At 49.7% G+C, this 14,333-nt stretch overlaps 1 protein-coding gene across 1 annotated transcript in view; it reads right to left on the reverse strand.

Annotated features, from left to right (window-relative positions):
- Positions 1-13,270, reverse strand: part of AVIL (advillin) — a 21,583-nt gene extending 8,313 nt beyond the window's left edge. Inside the window, exons 1-14 of the mRNA XM_011988616.1 lie at positions 13,195-13,270; positions 10,566-10,650; positions 8,746-8,820; positions 7,821-8,017; positions 5,624-5,732; positions 5,421-5,531; positions 4,954-5,156; positions 4,420-4,498; positions 4,205-4,303; positions 2,995-3,148; positions 2,794-2,894; positions 2,191-2,328; positions 1,932-2,090; positions 964-1,143 (exon numbers count right to left, since the gene is read on the reverse strand). Coding sequence (XP_011844006.1) covers positions 964-1,143; positions 1,932-2,090; positions 2,191-2,328; positions 2,794-2,894; positions 2,995-3,148; positions 4,205-4,303; positions 4,420-4,498; positions 4,954-5,156; positions 5,421-5,531; positions 5,624-5,732; positions 7,821-8,017; positions 8,746-8,820; positions 10,566-10,631 — 1,671 coding nt within the window. The 5' untranslated portion in view covers positions 10,632-10,650; positions 13,195-13,270. The remainder of the gene's footprint in view (positions 1-963; positions 1,144-1,931; positions 2,091-2,190; positions 2,329-2,793; positions 2,895-2,994; positions 3,149-4,204; positions 4,304-4,419; positions 4,499-4,953; positions 5,157-5,420; positions 5,532-5,623; positions 5,733-7,820; positions 8,018-8,745; positions 8,821-10,565; positions 10,651-13,194) is intronic.
- Between the last annotated feature and the right edge of the window lie 1,063 nt (positions 13,271-14,333).

Below are 14,333 nucleotides of genomic sequence, written 5' to 3' on the forward strand. Positions count from 1 at the left end.
ATTACAGGCTTGAGCCACCGCGCCCGGCCGAGTTTCTTTTTTTTTTCTTTTTCTTTTCTTTTTTTTGAGATGGAGTTTCACTCTTGTTGCCCAGGCTGGAGTGCAGTGGCGCAGTGTCGGCTCACTGCAGCCTGGGTTCAAGCAATTCTCCTGCCTCAGCCTCCCGAGTAGCTGGGATTACAGGCATGTGCCACCACCCCAGCTAATTTTGTATTTTTAGTAGAGACAGGTTTTTCCATATTGGTCAGGCTAGTCTTGAACTCCCGACCTCAGGTGATCAGCCCACCTCGGCCTCCCAAAGTGCTGGGTTTATAGGTATGAGCCACTGTGCCCAGCCTTCAGTGAGTTTCTAATTGGAGTCTGATTGTGGAGAATGTTGGTGATCCCTTTGAAGATTTCTTAGGAAAAAGGCTTCCTTTTTGAGGACTGCTCCAGCCTACTCTTTTTTTTTTTTGAAGTGGAGTCTCACTCTGTTGCCCAGGCTGGAGTGTAGTGGTATAATCTTGGCTCACTGCAACCTCCGCCCCCAACCAGTTCACAATTCTTCTGCCTCAGCCTCCCAGGCAGCTGGGACTATAGGTGCGCACCACCACACCCGGCTAATTTTTGTATTTTTAGTAGAGATGGGGTTTCACCATGCTGGCCAGGCTGGTCTTGAACTCCTGACCTCATGGTCCGCCTGCCTCAGCCTCCCAAAGTGCTGGGATTACAGGAATGAGCCACTGCACCTGGCTTTTTTTTTTTATTTTTATTTTTTTCCCAATATGGAACGCTTCACGAATTTGCATGCCATCCTTGCACAGGGACCATGCTAATCTTCTCTGTATCGTTCCAATTTCAGTTATGTGCTGCCGAAGCTAGCACTCCAACCTACTCTAGGTCCTTGACCTTGCTGACAGGAGGAGGGGACTGCAGGTCTGGGCTCCCAGGGGCTGGTCTGACCCCTGGGCCCAGTCATCCTACCTTGCCATACCACAGGTAGTGCTCTGCCTGAGTTCGCAGCAGAAAGACATCATTGGAGTTTAGGGAGGAGGCAAAGGCTGGAACCTCCACTGCTTTGGTGTTAAATTTGTCATTTCCATGAATTTGGAAGAGTCTTACCGGAGGGTCGGGCTCAGCATTTCCCTTCCTGGAAGTCCCACCCTAGAGAGAAGAAAAGCAGAGTCCAGATCTGAGGAGCACCATGTGAGCAGAGCACTAGAGGAGCTGTTGTGGGAAACGTGAATGTTGTAATACTATGTTTGCCCTTGAGGAGCTTCTAGGCTCACTGGAAAGGGTCAGGGTGAGCTGGAGTTATGGTACCAATAACAACAGCTTTCATTCTGAGAACTTTATCATATGCCAGGCTCTGTGACTGGTGCCTTACCTACATCATTTCATTGATCCTTATAACTCTATGAAGTAGATGTTATTATTCCACAGTATAGATGAGGACACTGAGACTTGGAAACTTGACTAGTAAATACAAGGTTAAGACTTGACCCCAAACTTGTGTGATGTCAAGCATGTGACATTATGCATTGCTTGGTAGTGCTTCAGCCCAGGGCTTCATGGAAGAAGTGGGACTTGAATTTGAAAGGGCACATCTGCAGCAGGAAGGGTATGGTGTGGCACACGTGAGGTCTAATGAGGAGACCCACCTGACTGAAGTGGAGGGTGCGGGTTAGGGAGCTGAGGGTGGTGCACCTGCATAGGTAATATGGGTCACGTTATGAAAGACCTTGAACATAATTTAGATAGTGGTTCAGACTTGAAGCCCTAGGCATTTGGGATTCACTTGACTGTCTTAGAGGGATTAACCCCCTTCTTCCTCTGTCTAATCCAAGCCTGACTCCCTACCCGACCCCTCCTCTGCTCGCCAATAGTCCCATGCTGGTTTGTTAGTTTGGAACATTCCAGCTCATGGTGTAATTTTATCAGAGCATCCTCACCTCAAAGATAACTAGCTTCCCTTTGAAGATGGCCATGAAGTGGCGTGGCTCCGTCCCCATCCTGACTCGAACCTGCACAGCGGCCCCGTCAAACTGCCGATCCACCTCCACTGCCTGGTATGCTGAGGCTGCCAGCTCGTCCTGTGAGGCGTGGCGGCCCTGCAGTGGTGAGAGACCATGAAGGACCCATGCTCCCCGCCCCAGCCCAGTGGCCAGAGGACGCATCAGGATCCAAAGCTGAAGCCTGTGCCAGGCCTACCTGCCAGATGTATAAGATGTGATGTGGCTTCCCGTTCACCTCGTATGTGTAGAGGACCAGATAACAGTCTCCCCCATAAAAGAAGCCATACCACTGATATTCCACAGGGACCAGCTCCAGGTTCTCAATTCTCCAGACCTGGGCATGGAAGGAGACACCGTTTTCCAGAGATAGGGGGCTGGGAAGGGCTAGGCTACGCTAAAGGGAGAATCCAAGTGGGGAAGGTGCTGACATTTACTCCATGTTCTCTTTCTCCCTCTGGTTCTGTCCCAGTGCTGAGGACTCATCACATTTGCATGATTTGAATCCTGAGATGAACTGGGCCATCCTAGTTAGGAGCATCCCATCATGGCTTGGTCTTTGTAAGGCCGAGCGATGATTTGAATAGATCTTCCAGGTGAGATATTGATAGCACATTTGAGGATGTGTGTCTCTTTCCCCTGAAAACTCTACAGACCCACAAGACTCTTAGAGAAGACTCCTGAGGTGCTGGAGGGGAAAGGGAAAGCAAAGCAGACTCTGAATCACCTGCACCCCTGCCCCTAGCAGGACAGCCAGGAAGGCCAGTGCTGCCTGCCCTGATATTTGAATCATTGGGCTTACCTCAACTTTTCCGCTGCCATCATCAACCATTCTTTCCTGGGCAGCTACCTCTGGCTTGGTGTGTAGCAGAGTCACATCAAATTTATCCTGGAAAACTTTAGCTGTGGAGAAAGGGTTGGGAAAAGCCGAGTGAGTAAGAAGCATCTGTGCCTGCCTTTCTAGGGTCCCAGCAGTGAGAGGATGATCTGGGGGCAATCTCACCAATTTTACCAATGCTGAACGTTTTCCCCAGGCCCATGGTCTGGTCCTTTACTGACCACTTCTGGAACAGCTGCTTGAACATGGCTGACTCAGCACCATCGTTGACAGTCTCCACATTGGTGCTGCTGGGGTAGCCCTTCATCTTGATGAAGCCCTGCAGAGCCACCCATTCCCAAAGGCATGTCAGTTGTGGATTACACTGAGTTCTTTGCTTGTCTGGTAATTCACCTCTTTGAAGCCACATAATAAGAGTCTCCCCTCTGGGAGTCAGTCAGATTCTAACTCACTTCTATCTAAGGACCAAGGTACCTGCCTAAAAAAAAAGAGTGGAACATTTTTGGATCTCTTTATTGACTTGCAGTGATTATGATTGTTAATTTTTTGGAAGATTATGCTGTGTTCTTTCAGTACTTTTGTACTTACTGACTTTTCATCACATCCGTTTGCTCATTTATTGCTTTGTAAGTGCATCTTGCTTGGTTCATCTGCATGAATCTGCACAAATATAAGCTCCTTGAGGACAGGGCTATTAACCTTGGTATGTGATATCTCCTTCAATAATAACAGCCACCTTTTATTCAGCAGGTGCTGTGTGCCAAGAACTGTTCTGAGTGCTTTTTTTTTGTTTTTGAGACAGAGTCTCACTTTCACCTAGGCTGGAATGCAGTGGCATGATCTCAGCTCACTGCAACCTCTGCCTCCCGGGTTCAAGTGATTCTCCTGTCTCAGCCCCGCCAGGTAGCCCGGACTACTGGCATGCACCACCATGCCTGGATAATTTTGTTTTGTACCTTTAGTAGAGACGGGGTTTCACCATGTTGGCCAGGCTGGTCTCGAACTCCTTACCTCAGGGGATCCGCCTGCCTCGGCCTCCCAAAGTGCTGGGATTACAGGCGTGAGCCATCGCGCCCAGCCTTGAGTGCTTTACAAATGATATTTAATCCTCACAATAACCCTAGGAGATGGGTATGATTCCATGTTAGATATGGGGAAACTGAGGCCCAGAGGTGTTAAGTAGTCTTCCCCAGAGCACTCAGCTGGAAAAGGCAAAACCAGGATTTGAATCCCAGTTTGTCTGCCTGACTTTGCAGTCCATGTATGTAAGCACAATGTTATATGCTCACATACCTAGCATGACTCTGTGAAGTGACACACCTGAAGTGCTCTTAGCAGAATTATTTGAACAGTATTGCACATCTGTAGCTCCTACCAGCGCTTTAGACATGGCTGCCTGTTTTTCAGCCTTTGTGGCTCCTTTTCCTTTCCACACGTAGATTTTGGTTCCACTTTGGTCCAGGATGTAGCAGTCCTAAAGCAGCCAGAGATAGATATGGTTGCTCAAGACCAGAAGGAAGATTTTGCTCAGTGTCTGCTTCTGAAGCAGGTCTGGCTACCCCAAGCTAAGGCCACCCAAACTCTACTTACATCATGGTTCAGTAAGTCCTGGACCAGAGGCCTCGTTGCTACCTCTGTGACTGCCAGCTGCCCAGGTGAATCTGAGACACTGGAGAAGGGGAGAGATTAGCCTGTGCCTTTTCCTCTATAAAGCATCTTGTAGTCAACTAGATGTTGTTCTGGTTTGGTTTTAGTTTGGAGTTTCTGGGTAGAGTGTGACTTCCTAATAAGACAGCCATGGGAGGACAGGAATGTGCAGACTCTTCTTTGGTGGAGACTTCTGTTCATCTCTGTCCCAAACATTATTCCTTCCACATCCCTGGGCGTGTGTAGGCCAGAGTAAAGGAAAGGTCTCCTCAAGAGATCAGGAGAGTTGCTAACAGGAACAACTGCCTCATTGAGCGGGGGATCTCCAAGCTTTCTAGGAGCTGCATTTGAAAAGGACTAAGAAGAAAACCAGATGACTATACCCAAAACAAGGAGCCAAGCAGAGGTGGCTGATGTTCTAGGGGACACCTTCCCCCCGACCCCAGCTTCCAGCTAAAGCCAGGTTTGGTTACTCACTGATACAACATGATATTTGATTTCTGCTGCTGATCTATGATCTCATCAGGGACTGCAGGCTTGATAATGGAGCGTCGGCCAAGGGTGTCCTGAAGGACCTTCATCAGCTCTGGGCTGGCTGCCTCCTTGTCTCCCTCGATCACTCCTATTTCAGCACGGCCTCCTCTCTCCCTGTCTCGAATATCCTTTGCCAGAAGCATAGCCTGTCAGAGAAGCCCAAGGGAGTCCTCAGCTCCTCTGGGACCCCTTTCTGCCTGATGTCTTTGGGGAGAACAGCCTAGATCTCAGACACAGGAGTTACTCGGATGCTGAGGAGTCCAGGGTGAGTCACAAACTCACACACTTGGCCTGTCTCCAAGACAGATTCTACTCAAAGGCAGGGCTCCACCTTGATTCTTGGGAAAGAGCCAGCATGGAGGGAAGAAGAAAGAGGAACTTGAGAGAGTGCTAAGGCTAGGAAGCCATACCTTCAGGCGCTCCCCACTGTTGCTCTCTGGGCCATTCCATTGGATGATGACTTTCCCAAGGTCCAGCAAGAAGACATCACCTCGGTTGAAACTGTCCCAGCTCATTTCCACCTGTCGATGAGAGGTAAACATTGTTCAGGAGGAATTCTTAGGTGCCAGGTAGAGAAATCCTGGGCCTGGGGCAGACAGTGTGCAGGACTAACCTCAGTGGCCCTGATGTTTCTTTTCCCCTTCACATGTAGCAGCCGCTTCACGTTGTAGGTGTTGGTCTCCACGTGCTTCATCCCAGAGGCGACACCCCCCTTCTTGTAGCTAAGGGAACATCCATTCAGTTATTTGAGTGCCTGCTATGTGCTAGGTTCTGGGGAGACAGTGGTGAATTACACAGATGCAGCCTCACTCGTGTGATGATGACAGTACATCAGCAAGGTAAATACAGATGGTGACAGCTGCTGCCCCACAAGTAGACTGGGTGAGTGACTTTCTGGTAGTGAGTCGGGACAGTCTTCTCTGAAGAAGTGACATTTGAGCTGAGATACTACAAGGAAAATGAACCAATACCCAGAGGAAGAGTGCTCCAGGCAAAGGAGACATCAGTGACGAAGACCCCCTGCACAGAGGGCTTGTTTTGTTCCAGGAACTGTCTGAATGCCAGTGTGTCACTGGGAGAGGGGTACAAGTTGGGCCGCAGCAGAAGCATTAATGACTCCACAACCTTAAGACCACCTACCCTAGGAATCAGCTTGCCCGCCCTGGCACTCAGTCCAGCCCAACCTCCGAGCCAGGCGTCCTGCACTTGAATGCAGAAGGTAGCCCTGGAGCAGAGGGGCTTTGTCCTTGGGTTCCCCACTGGCTCAGTGTGGTCCTCTGTGCCCAGAAGGGCCTCAGTCAGTGGAGACTGCTGACCTGCAAGAAGCTGATCTTGGCCCGGCCTCACAATTCTCAAGCTCATTGGAATTCCTCTTTTTGTTTTAATATCAGGGGCAAAGTTTTGAGTTAAACTTCTCAGTTGATGGAACATTATCATCGGCCTTCACTCCCTCTCTTGTGTTAGGTGTCTGTGCATTCCCTTTACCTGCTTGCCCTACTCCCATTCCTTTCCCCATACGCTTCCATTCTAACTGTTGACCTTTTTATTTTCATTCTAGTAAACTGTGCCTCGCCCCCCCCCCCTTTTTTTTTTTTAAAGACAGGGTCTCTCTCTGTCACCCGGGCTAGAGTTCAGTAGTGCAATCATGGCTCATTGCAGCCTTGACCTCCCGGGCTTAAGTGATCCTCATCAGGGACTGCAGGCTCGATAACTGAGGGCTCGATACCCTCAGCCCATGGAGTAGCTAGGACTATAGGAGTGCACCACCATGCCTGGCTAGCTTTTTTACAAAGTATTTTTTTGTAGAGATGGGGAATCTCACTATGTTGCCTAGGCTGGTCTTCAACTCTTGGGCTTAAGCGATCCTCCTGCCTCAGCCTCACAAAGTGCTGGGATTACAGGCGTGAGCCACCATGCCCAACCTATCATGTTGTTTTGTGTGCATGGTTTTGTTTTGTTTTGTTTGAGATGGTGTCTTGGTCTGTCACGGGACTGGAGGGCAGTGGCGTGATCTCAGCTCACTGCAACCTCCACCTCCTGGGTTCAAGTGATTCTCCTGCCTCAGCCTCTCGAGTATCTGGTATTACAGGTATGCGCCACCACACCTGGCTAATTTTTGTATTTTTAGTAGAGACGGGGTTTCACCATGTTGACCAGGCTGGTCTTGAATTCCTGACCTTGTGATCTGCCTGCCTTGGCCTCCCAAAGTGCTGGGATTACAGGCATGAGCCACCACGCCCGTCCATGCATGTGCTTTTTAAAACAGAAATTGGCATTCTGTTATATGTCTTAGTCTGTTTCTTACTTTGTGTGCTAAGCACCATGTTTGTGAGCTCTGTCCTTGTGTTAGGCATGTATCTAATCTGTTGCTTCTGGCTACTGCATAATACTCCGTGGTGTGCATGTCCTGTCTCCCAGTTATGGACACCTATGTTGCCTGCAGCTTCCTAACATCATTAATGAGGCTGCTGTGAACAGTGTGGTCCATGTGCCCTTATGGACATGGATACGTGAGGATTTCTGTGAGTTACACACGCAGAAGTGCGATTTGCAAGTGGCACTGACTACTCTCCAGGATGCTGTGCTAGTCTATACTTCCATCAGCAGGGCACAAGGGCTCCTATTTCTCCATAGCCTTGCCAACACTTGTCACCTCCCAGCTGTTTAATTTGCTACTCTAGTGGGTGGAAGTGACAGCTTTGTTTTGATTTGCATTTCTCTGATTACTTTCTTGATATGCATGTTGGCCTTTTGGGTTTCCTCCTCTGTAAACTGCTGTTTCTGTCCTTACTCTGTGCACCCCTACTCACATGATGCCCTGCTTGAAGTAGCCACGGAAGGTGTCTGACTCATGGTACTGGACCTCTCGGTGCTGCACAGGGCTGCCTCCCAGGTAGTCGTCCAGCTGTGTGGTGTAGATGGCTGCACAGCTCTGCTCATCCTGGGAGGAGTCCTTCCCGATCCAGAAGTGGATGTCCTGGGATAGGAGACTGGCCACTCTCCGGGTCTGGGATGTAGTCAGAGAGATCAGGTCAGGGGCCAGCTCACCTCCACCTTTGCTGGTGGCCCCTCTGTCATGGGGAGAATGCAGCACATGTGCCTGCCCTTGGCAGACTGAGGGCCCTCTCTCCTGCGGTGGATGCAGGAGCTGCCCTGGCCCCCGAGCAGACCTGCGATCATGGCATAAGCTTTGGCGGCCCAAATTCCTCCCCACATCTGGGTAAAGTTGACAGCTTGTTGTTCCCCAAATAAATAGAGACCAACGGGGATCTCTTCCCAGCCAGGTTGCAGGCTTACCTCACAGGTCCCCTTGGTCCCTTACACTCACACAGCTGGCACAGTGCTGATCTGTACACCTGCACAGCCCTGTCAGCACCGTTCATGTGAGTCTCCTCCATGAGAATCAGCACTTTGAGGCTAGAGACAGGCCTTGCATTTATCTGGCTTTCTTCCACACCACTTTAATGTGGGACCTAGGCCTGGGAGAAGTGCTGCTTGTGGGTGGCTTACTGAGGTTCAGACTGAGGGTCATACCCCCATCCTCTGATGCAGAATTAAAAACCCAGGCCTAATGATGGCCTTTGATAGACTGGAGGTCTGCTGCATAGCACTGAGGAACCATTGAGACCGATACCAGGGACTATCTTCCCTCACCAGCACATCTCCCAGTAGAGCCCAAGAACTGGCCCCAGGGGAGAAGCTCACAGGAGTAGGGAGGAGGAGGAGGGTGCTCACCGAGAGGATGACATAGCAGTCCCCCTCATAGAAGTTGCCATGGGCTCTCACAGGCACCAACGCCAGCTCCATTTTCTGGAAGGACAAGGGGTGGGTATAGGCTACATCCCCTCCCACCTCCCTTCCCCACGAGCCTCCCTCTCCTCTCTGTCATTTGGTGCAGGTGGTGGGGAGAAGGAAGGGAGATGTTCCCAATGACCTTATAGGACGTGAGGCAGCCAGCCACAGGGTTAATGTAGCCACTCCTCTGGCTTCTGTGAGCTCTGCTTGCATCACCCTGGATCTGAATCTGGTCCCTATCCTGCTTTCCCTCGCCCTATTCTCTCCACTTCCCACCCGATCTCATCTCACACTATTGTGGGAAGCCTGTGAGCCACCTCCAGCCCTTTGCTGGATATAAACGACCAAGTACAAACCCTTCTCTGAGCTGTTGTGCCAGAACCTCCAACGCTCTTCCCAATGCTGACCACAGGGTGCTGGACCAGGCCCATGTAGGAAAGAACACTCGGATTCTGCGGGGCCGTGGGAGGTGGAGGATAACATTTGGAGAGTGCCAGCGGTCAGCAGGGCTCTGTGCCAAGTGTCTTATATTTGGAGTCTGGGTCAGGGCCCTGATTTGTCACTGCATGTATGGCTTGCCCCTGGAGGACTGTTCACACAGCCTTCATGTAGATTTTCATCACACTCTCCAAGTGAGGGAAACTTGCAGCCATACTTGTGTGTGTGCTATGTGAAATGTGTTAAATGTTAAATATACTGCAATTCTGGTAACCGTGTTTTAGTACCTGTTAGTTATTTTTGTTTGTTTGTTTGTTTTGAGATGGAGTCTCTCTTTGTCGCCCAGGCTGGAGTGCAGTGGCACTATCTCGGCTCACTGCAAGCTCCACCTGGGTTCACGCCATTTTCCTGCCTCAGCCTCCCAAGTAGCTGGGACTACAGGTGCCCACCACCACGCCCAGCTAAGTTTTTGTATTTGTAGTAGAGGCGGGGTTTCACCGTGTTAGCCAGAATGGTCTCGATCTCCTGAACTCGTGATCTGCCCACCTCGGCCTCCCAAAGTGCTGGGATTACAGGCGTAAACCACTGCACCTGGCCAGTACCTGTTAGTTTTTAAGGAAACTGGAAGCCTTAAAACAATGGAAGTGACCTGGGCCTCACAATCTCTGCGAGGCTTGCTGGAGAGCTGACTCCCCATCCTGGTTGAGAATAGTGAAGTGAGGCATTACCTCTGGGTTTTATGCAGCAGCAACTGACTGGGCTCGGGGCGGGGGTTAGGGGGAATCTTCATATCTGGCAGGTGGAGCTACCCAGGCCAGGGTAGTTCCCAGCTATGGATTGCTGGATGTCACAGCCACACAGAGTGGCCCAAGCCCAAGAGGAGATGGGCTGAACAGCACCTCATCTCTGCAGTGCCCCCTCACCTCTCCCCATATTTTGTAGGAGCCAGGGTGCCCTGTGGAAGACATGTTCCATTTCTCTGATGGAAGCTGCCAGGAATCTGCTGAGTAGGTCCCACCTGTCTTTCCAGGGTATTTCCTGCGAGTGCAGACTCACTGAGCAGGTGGCTGGCTAAAGGACAAGCTTGTTTTTGCCTGGAGCCCTGCTCTTCGGGTCTGAACATTTCCTCCACCTGCCAGCCACCTGCTTTGAGCACCCAGGAGAGGTAAAGGATGGGAAATAGGTACTTTGATGCTGCCTCTCATTCTCCTCAAACCACAGGCTAAGGGGTGCTGCCGGGCTGTTGCCTAGCAGCCCCAGGCAGCCAGACTCTGCTTCCAGACTCCAGTAGTCACAAGTAAGGTGCCTCCAGCCCACCTCACCTCTATTCTCCAGACGATGATCCCAGGGTCATTGTCCACAGCCCTGAAGGCACTGGTCAGAGACATGGTGCTTGTCTTTCCAAGACTGAAACATCACAGAACACAGGGAGGTGATGCCTCTCGCCATAATGGGCATCAATCCAGTTTTTCTGCTGAGTTGCTTCCCAGTCTGTTGTCAGCCATCTTGCCACACCCTCGTGGTGCATCCCTGCACCATTTCACAATGATGGGGTCAAGGACTTGTCCGTCCAAGTGCACATGGTCAGCCTGGCTGGCCCAGGGATTACCACCCATGAGTTCTGCTTCTCACCTGCCACTGCCCTTAACAACTCTGGTAATCGTCATGGTTATTTACCAAAGGGGTGATAAATATGTTAAGCCCTGTATTGATTCACTTTGCGTATGTTATCTCTAATTTTCAGAAGGTGATTTTCTTCATCTTACGTTGTGTGAATTTGAGGTTTACAAAGGCTGAATAACTTGTACAAGATCACACTGTAGAATGAAATCCTTATCTGATCCCCAAACCTATGCTTCTAGCCACTTTGATGTACTACAACCCTTTCTAAACCAATCTAAGTTCAGTGGCATTTGGAAAGAAAAGCTAGTCAGAAAAAATATTTCCAAACTCAGGTGCCTTCTCTCACTCATTCCCTCTAATTCTTCCCAAGTTCCCTGCTTGCAAGGCCTTCTCCACAGTCAACTTTGACCTTCTCTTTGGCTTTTATGTTTTGTTTTTTTTTTTTTTGAGTAAACTATTCTAAAACTCAGACAACCCTTCCTTCTTTTGTCATATGACTACTATATTTCCTGTGCTTTCCAGATACAAAGGAAAGTAAAATGACAGGGCTGGGCCTGGGACAAAGGGTTCTGGGTGCCAGCAGGGTGTGGCCTGGTCTGGCCTGTGGACAGATGGCTTCCTTTCTCCCTCCCACACAGACCCAAGCTTCTCCGTGGAAGTGTGAACCTCAGACACTTAGACGTCTCCAGTTCCTTCAGGATTGGGCAAGTCAGGGTGGGGAGAGGGAGGAAGTGGTAAAGATCTAAGTCTGTGTGGGTCGTGTACTGTCTGTATTCAAGGAGCATCTCGAGTAATTAAGCACCTACCCATGTCCAAGGTCACGTAGAGGCTTTATAGAATTAAAATACCTGCTCTCAAGGAGCTTGAAATCTGATAACATGCATAATTTATGTAAAGCTAGATGAATTTCTCCTGACAGGCAAAGGAAAAAGGATGGGGTTGATGGATTTACATAAGATTTAAAAATTCACCCAGAAAGGACTGTATGGATTTTTGCTATTTGGGGACATACTGTGCTTGTTAAGAGGAACATGTCTGACCATTGTTTTCTTGAACCTTGATGGACAAAGCCAAGTTGGAGAACATGCGCCATCTAGTATGGACTTTGGCAAAAAACCATAAAGCACAAAGCAAACTCCCTTTGTCTACTGCTATAACAGGACTAAAGCAAGGCAATGGTGCGGAGCAGCCAGTGTTTGAGAATCTAATTTGATAACTTGTGCTGCCCCACCCTGTGCTGCTCAGAATTGCCAGGAAATATGGTGTTTGGGTTTTCTTCAGACCCTATGTAGCAGTCATTAAGGCAAAAGCCATGAGCCAATTGGGGGAGGGGGACAAAGGCCAGTGAATTTATTCCTTGGAGACAGAACTGTCACCCTGGTAAAAGCCAAACCAGCCGGCAGCAGTTAGGACTGTGAGCCTCAGAGGCTGAAACCTGTCCCATTTCCCAGCAGGAATTTAGGAATCAAGGAGCTCACTGGGCTAGGCACCCGGAATGCGAGAGGATAAACTCCAGGAAGGGACTTCCTGCCACACTGGAACACACAGAAAACACAGTTCTAACATCAAAGTCTCCCAAAGCTGCGTCTCTCCTTCTCTCCTCCCTAAATCCTAATTCAGTGTTCTTTGAGGGGACTACAGAAACCCCTTGGGTCGGGGGCACAGTTTTGAGGTTAAAAGCCAGTGGCCTTTAATTCTCAGAGATGCCCTTATGGATGGACCCTGAGCAGAGGAAGCTGATTTTTGTTGTTGTTTTTGAGACAGGGTCTTGCTCTGTCACCCAGGCTGGAGTGCAGTGGTACGGTAACAGCTCACTGCAACCTCTACCTCCTGGGCTTAAGTGATCCTTCTGCCTCAGCCTCCTGAGAAGCTGAGACCACAGGTGTGCACCACCATGCCTGGCTATTTTATTATTTTTTGTAGAGACGGGGTCTCACTGTGTTGCCCAGGATGGTCACAAGTTACAAATTCCTGGGCTCAAACAATCCTCATTCCCTGGCTTCCCAAAGTGTTGGGATTACAGGTGTGAGCCACTTCTCTGGGCCAGGAAGCTGGTTTTAACTCCTCCTGCCTTGCTCCATACCATTTTTCTCTGAGGATAGGTGAAAGGGGTCTGTCTTTCCCAGCTTTTGAAAATGTGCCCTATATGTTCAGCTGCCTCTAAGGGCTTCTACTTCTCAACAAGAAGTTTGCAAAACTGGCGAGACTCTTGGTTCATTTTAAGTCTCATCTCAGAGGACAAAGCCAAGGGAATCTCAAGCTCCTGTTCCTTTCATTTATTCCTCATTCAGGATTAACTGGCATGCCCCCGTAAATCAGAGACCTTACCTTGCCTTCTCGCTCACCAGCTTTCCCAGTTGTTTCCCGATGAGTAAGCAGCAGCAGCAGTATTGAAGAACCACTCCAAAGCAGGAGGCTCCGGGTCTGCTGCCTTAGCTTAGTAATGGCCGCAGAGACACTGGGTTATATTTGCTTGTGTTTGCATCTTAACTGCGTTTTCCTAGTCCTGGCCAATCAGAGCCAACCTAGCACTGAGCTTGACTTATTCAAACCAGAGGGAAAGCTTTATCTGTGCCTATTCAAAACAGCAAAACAAGAAGAGCAGACTTTTAAAGGCTTCTTTTAACTCCAGCTCCACGCCCTGATCTAATTGATTTTTTAAAAAGTGCACACAGCCCATCAATAATGCAGGAAAGAGGTTGGAAGGATATGAAATTTGCCATATTGTAGATATGGATGCATTATGGTGATGACAGGAGGCAGAGGCTGGAGCTGCCCCATGTGTGCCTGTGATGTCTAGGCTGGCAAGAGCCTCCCGAAGAAGCTTCTGGTATTTCTCAAAGGGAGGGGAAGTCTGGGAGAGGAGCCAGGAGAATTTTATTAGTTTTGCTCGTTGGGGTCTCTATTAGTCATACAGTAAACCAATCAATATTTGAGTGCCTACTGTTTGCCAGGAACCATGCTGGGCTCTCAGCTTCAGAGTTCCCAGTTTAGAAGAATCAGGGGCAGAGAAGAATCAAGACTCCGTTCCCAGGCTGGGCGCGGTGGCTCACGCCTGTAATCCCAGTACTTTCCGGGGCCGAGGCAGGCGATCACGAGGTCAGGAGATGGAGACCATCCTGGTTCACATGGTGAAACCCTGTCTCTACTAAAAGTACAAAAAATTAGCTGGGTGTGGTGGCAGGTGCGTGTAGTCCCAGCTACTTGGGAGGCTGAGGCAGAATAGTGTGAGCCCGGGAGGTGGAGCTTGTGGCGAGTTGAGATTGTGCCACTGCACTCCAGCCTGGGGACAGAGCGAGACTCCGTCTCAAAAAAAAAAAAAAAAAACTCCATTCCCAGGGCCCGGTGCGGTGGTGGATCACACCTGTAATCCCAGCACTTTAGGAGGCTGAGGTGGGTGGATCACGAGGTCAGGAGTTCAAGAACAGCCTGGCCAAGATGGTGAAACCCCATCTCTACTAAAAATA

This window comes from Mandrillus leucophaeus, unplaced genomic scaffold, assembly GCF_000951045.1.
Source record: "Mandrillus leucophaeus isolate KB7577 unplaced genomic scaffold, Mleu.le_1.0 Scaffold332, whole genome shotgun sequence".
Taxonomy (NCBI): Eukaryota; Metazoa; Chordata; class Mammalia; order Primates; family Cercopithecidae; genus Mandrillus; species Mandrillus leucophaeus.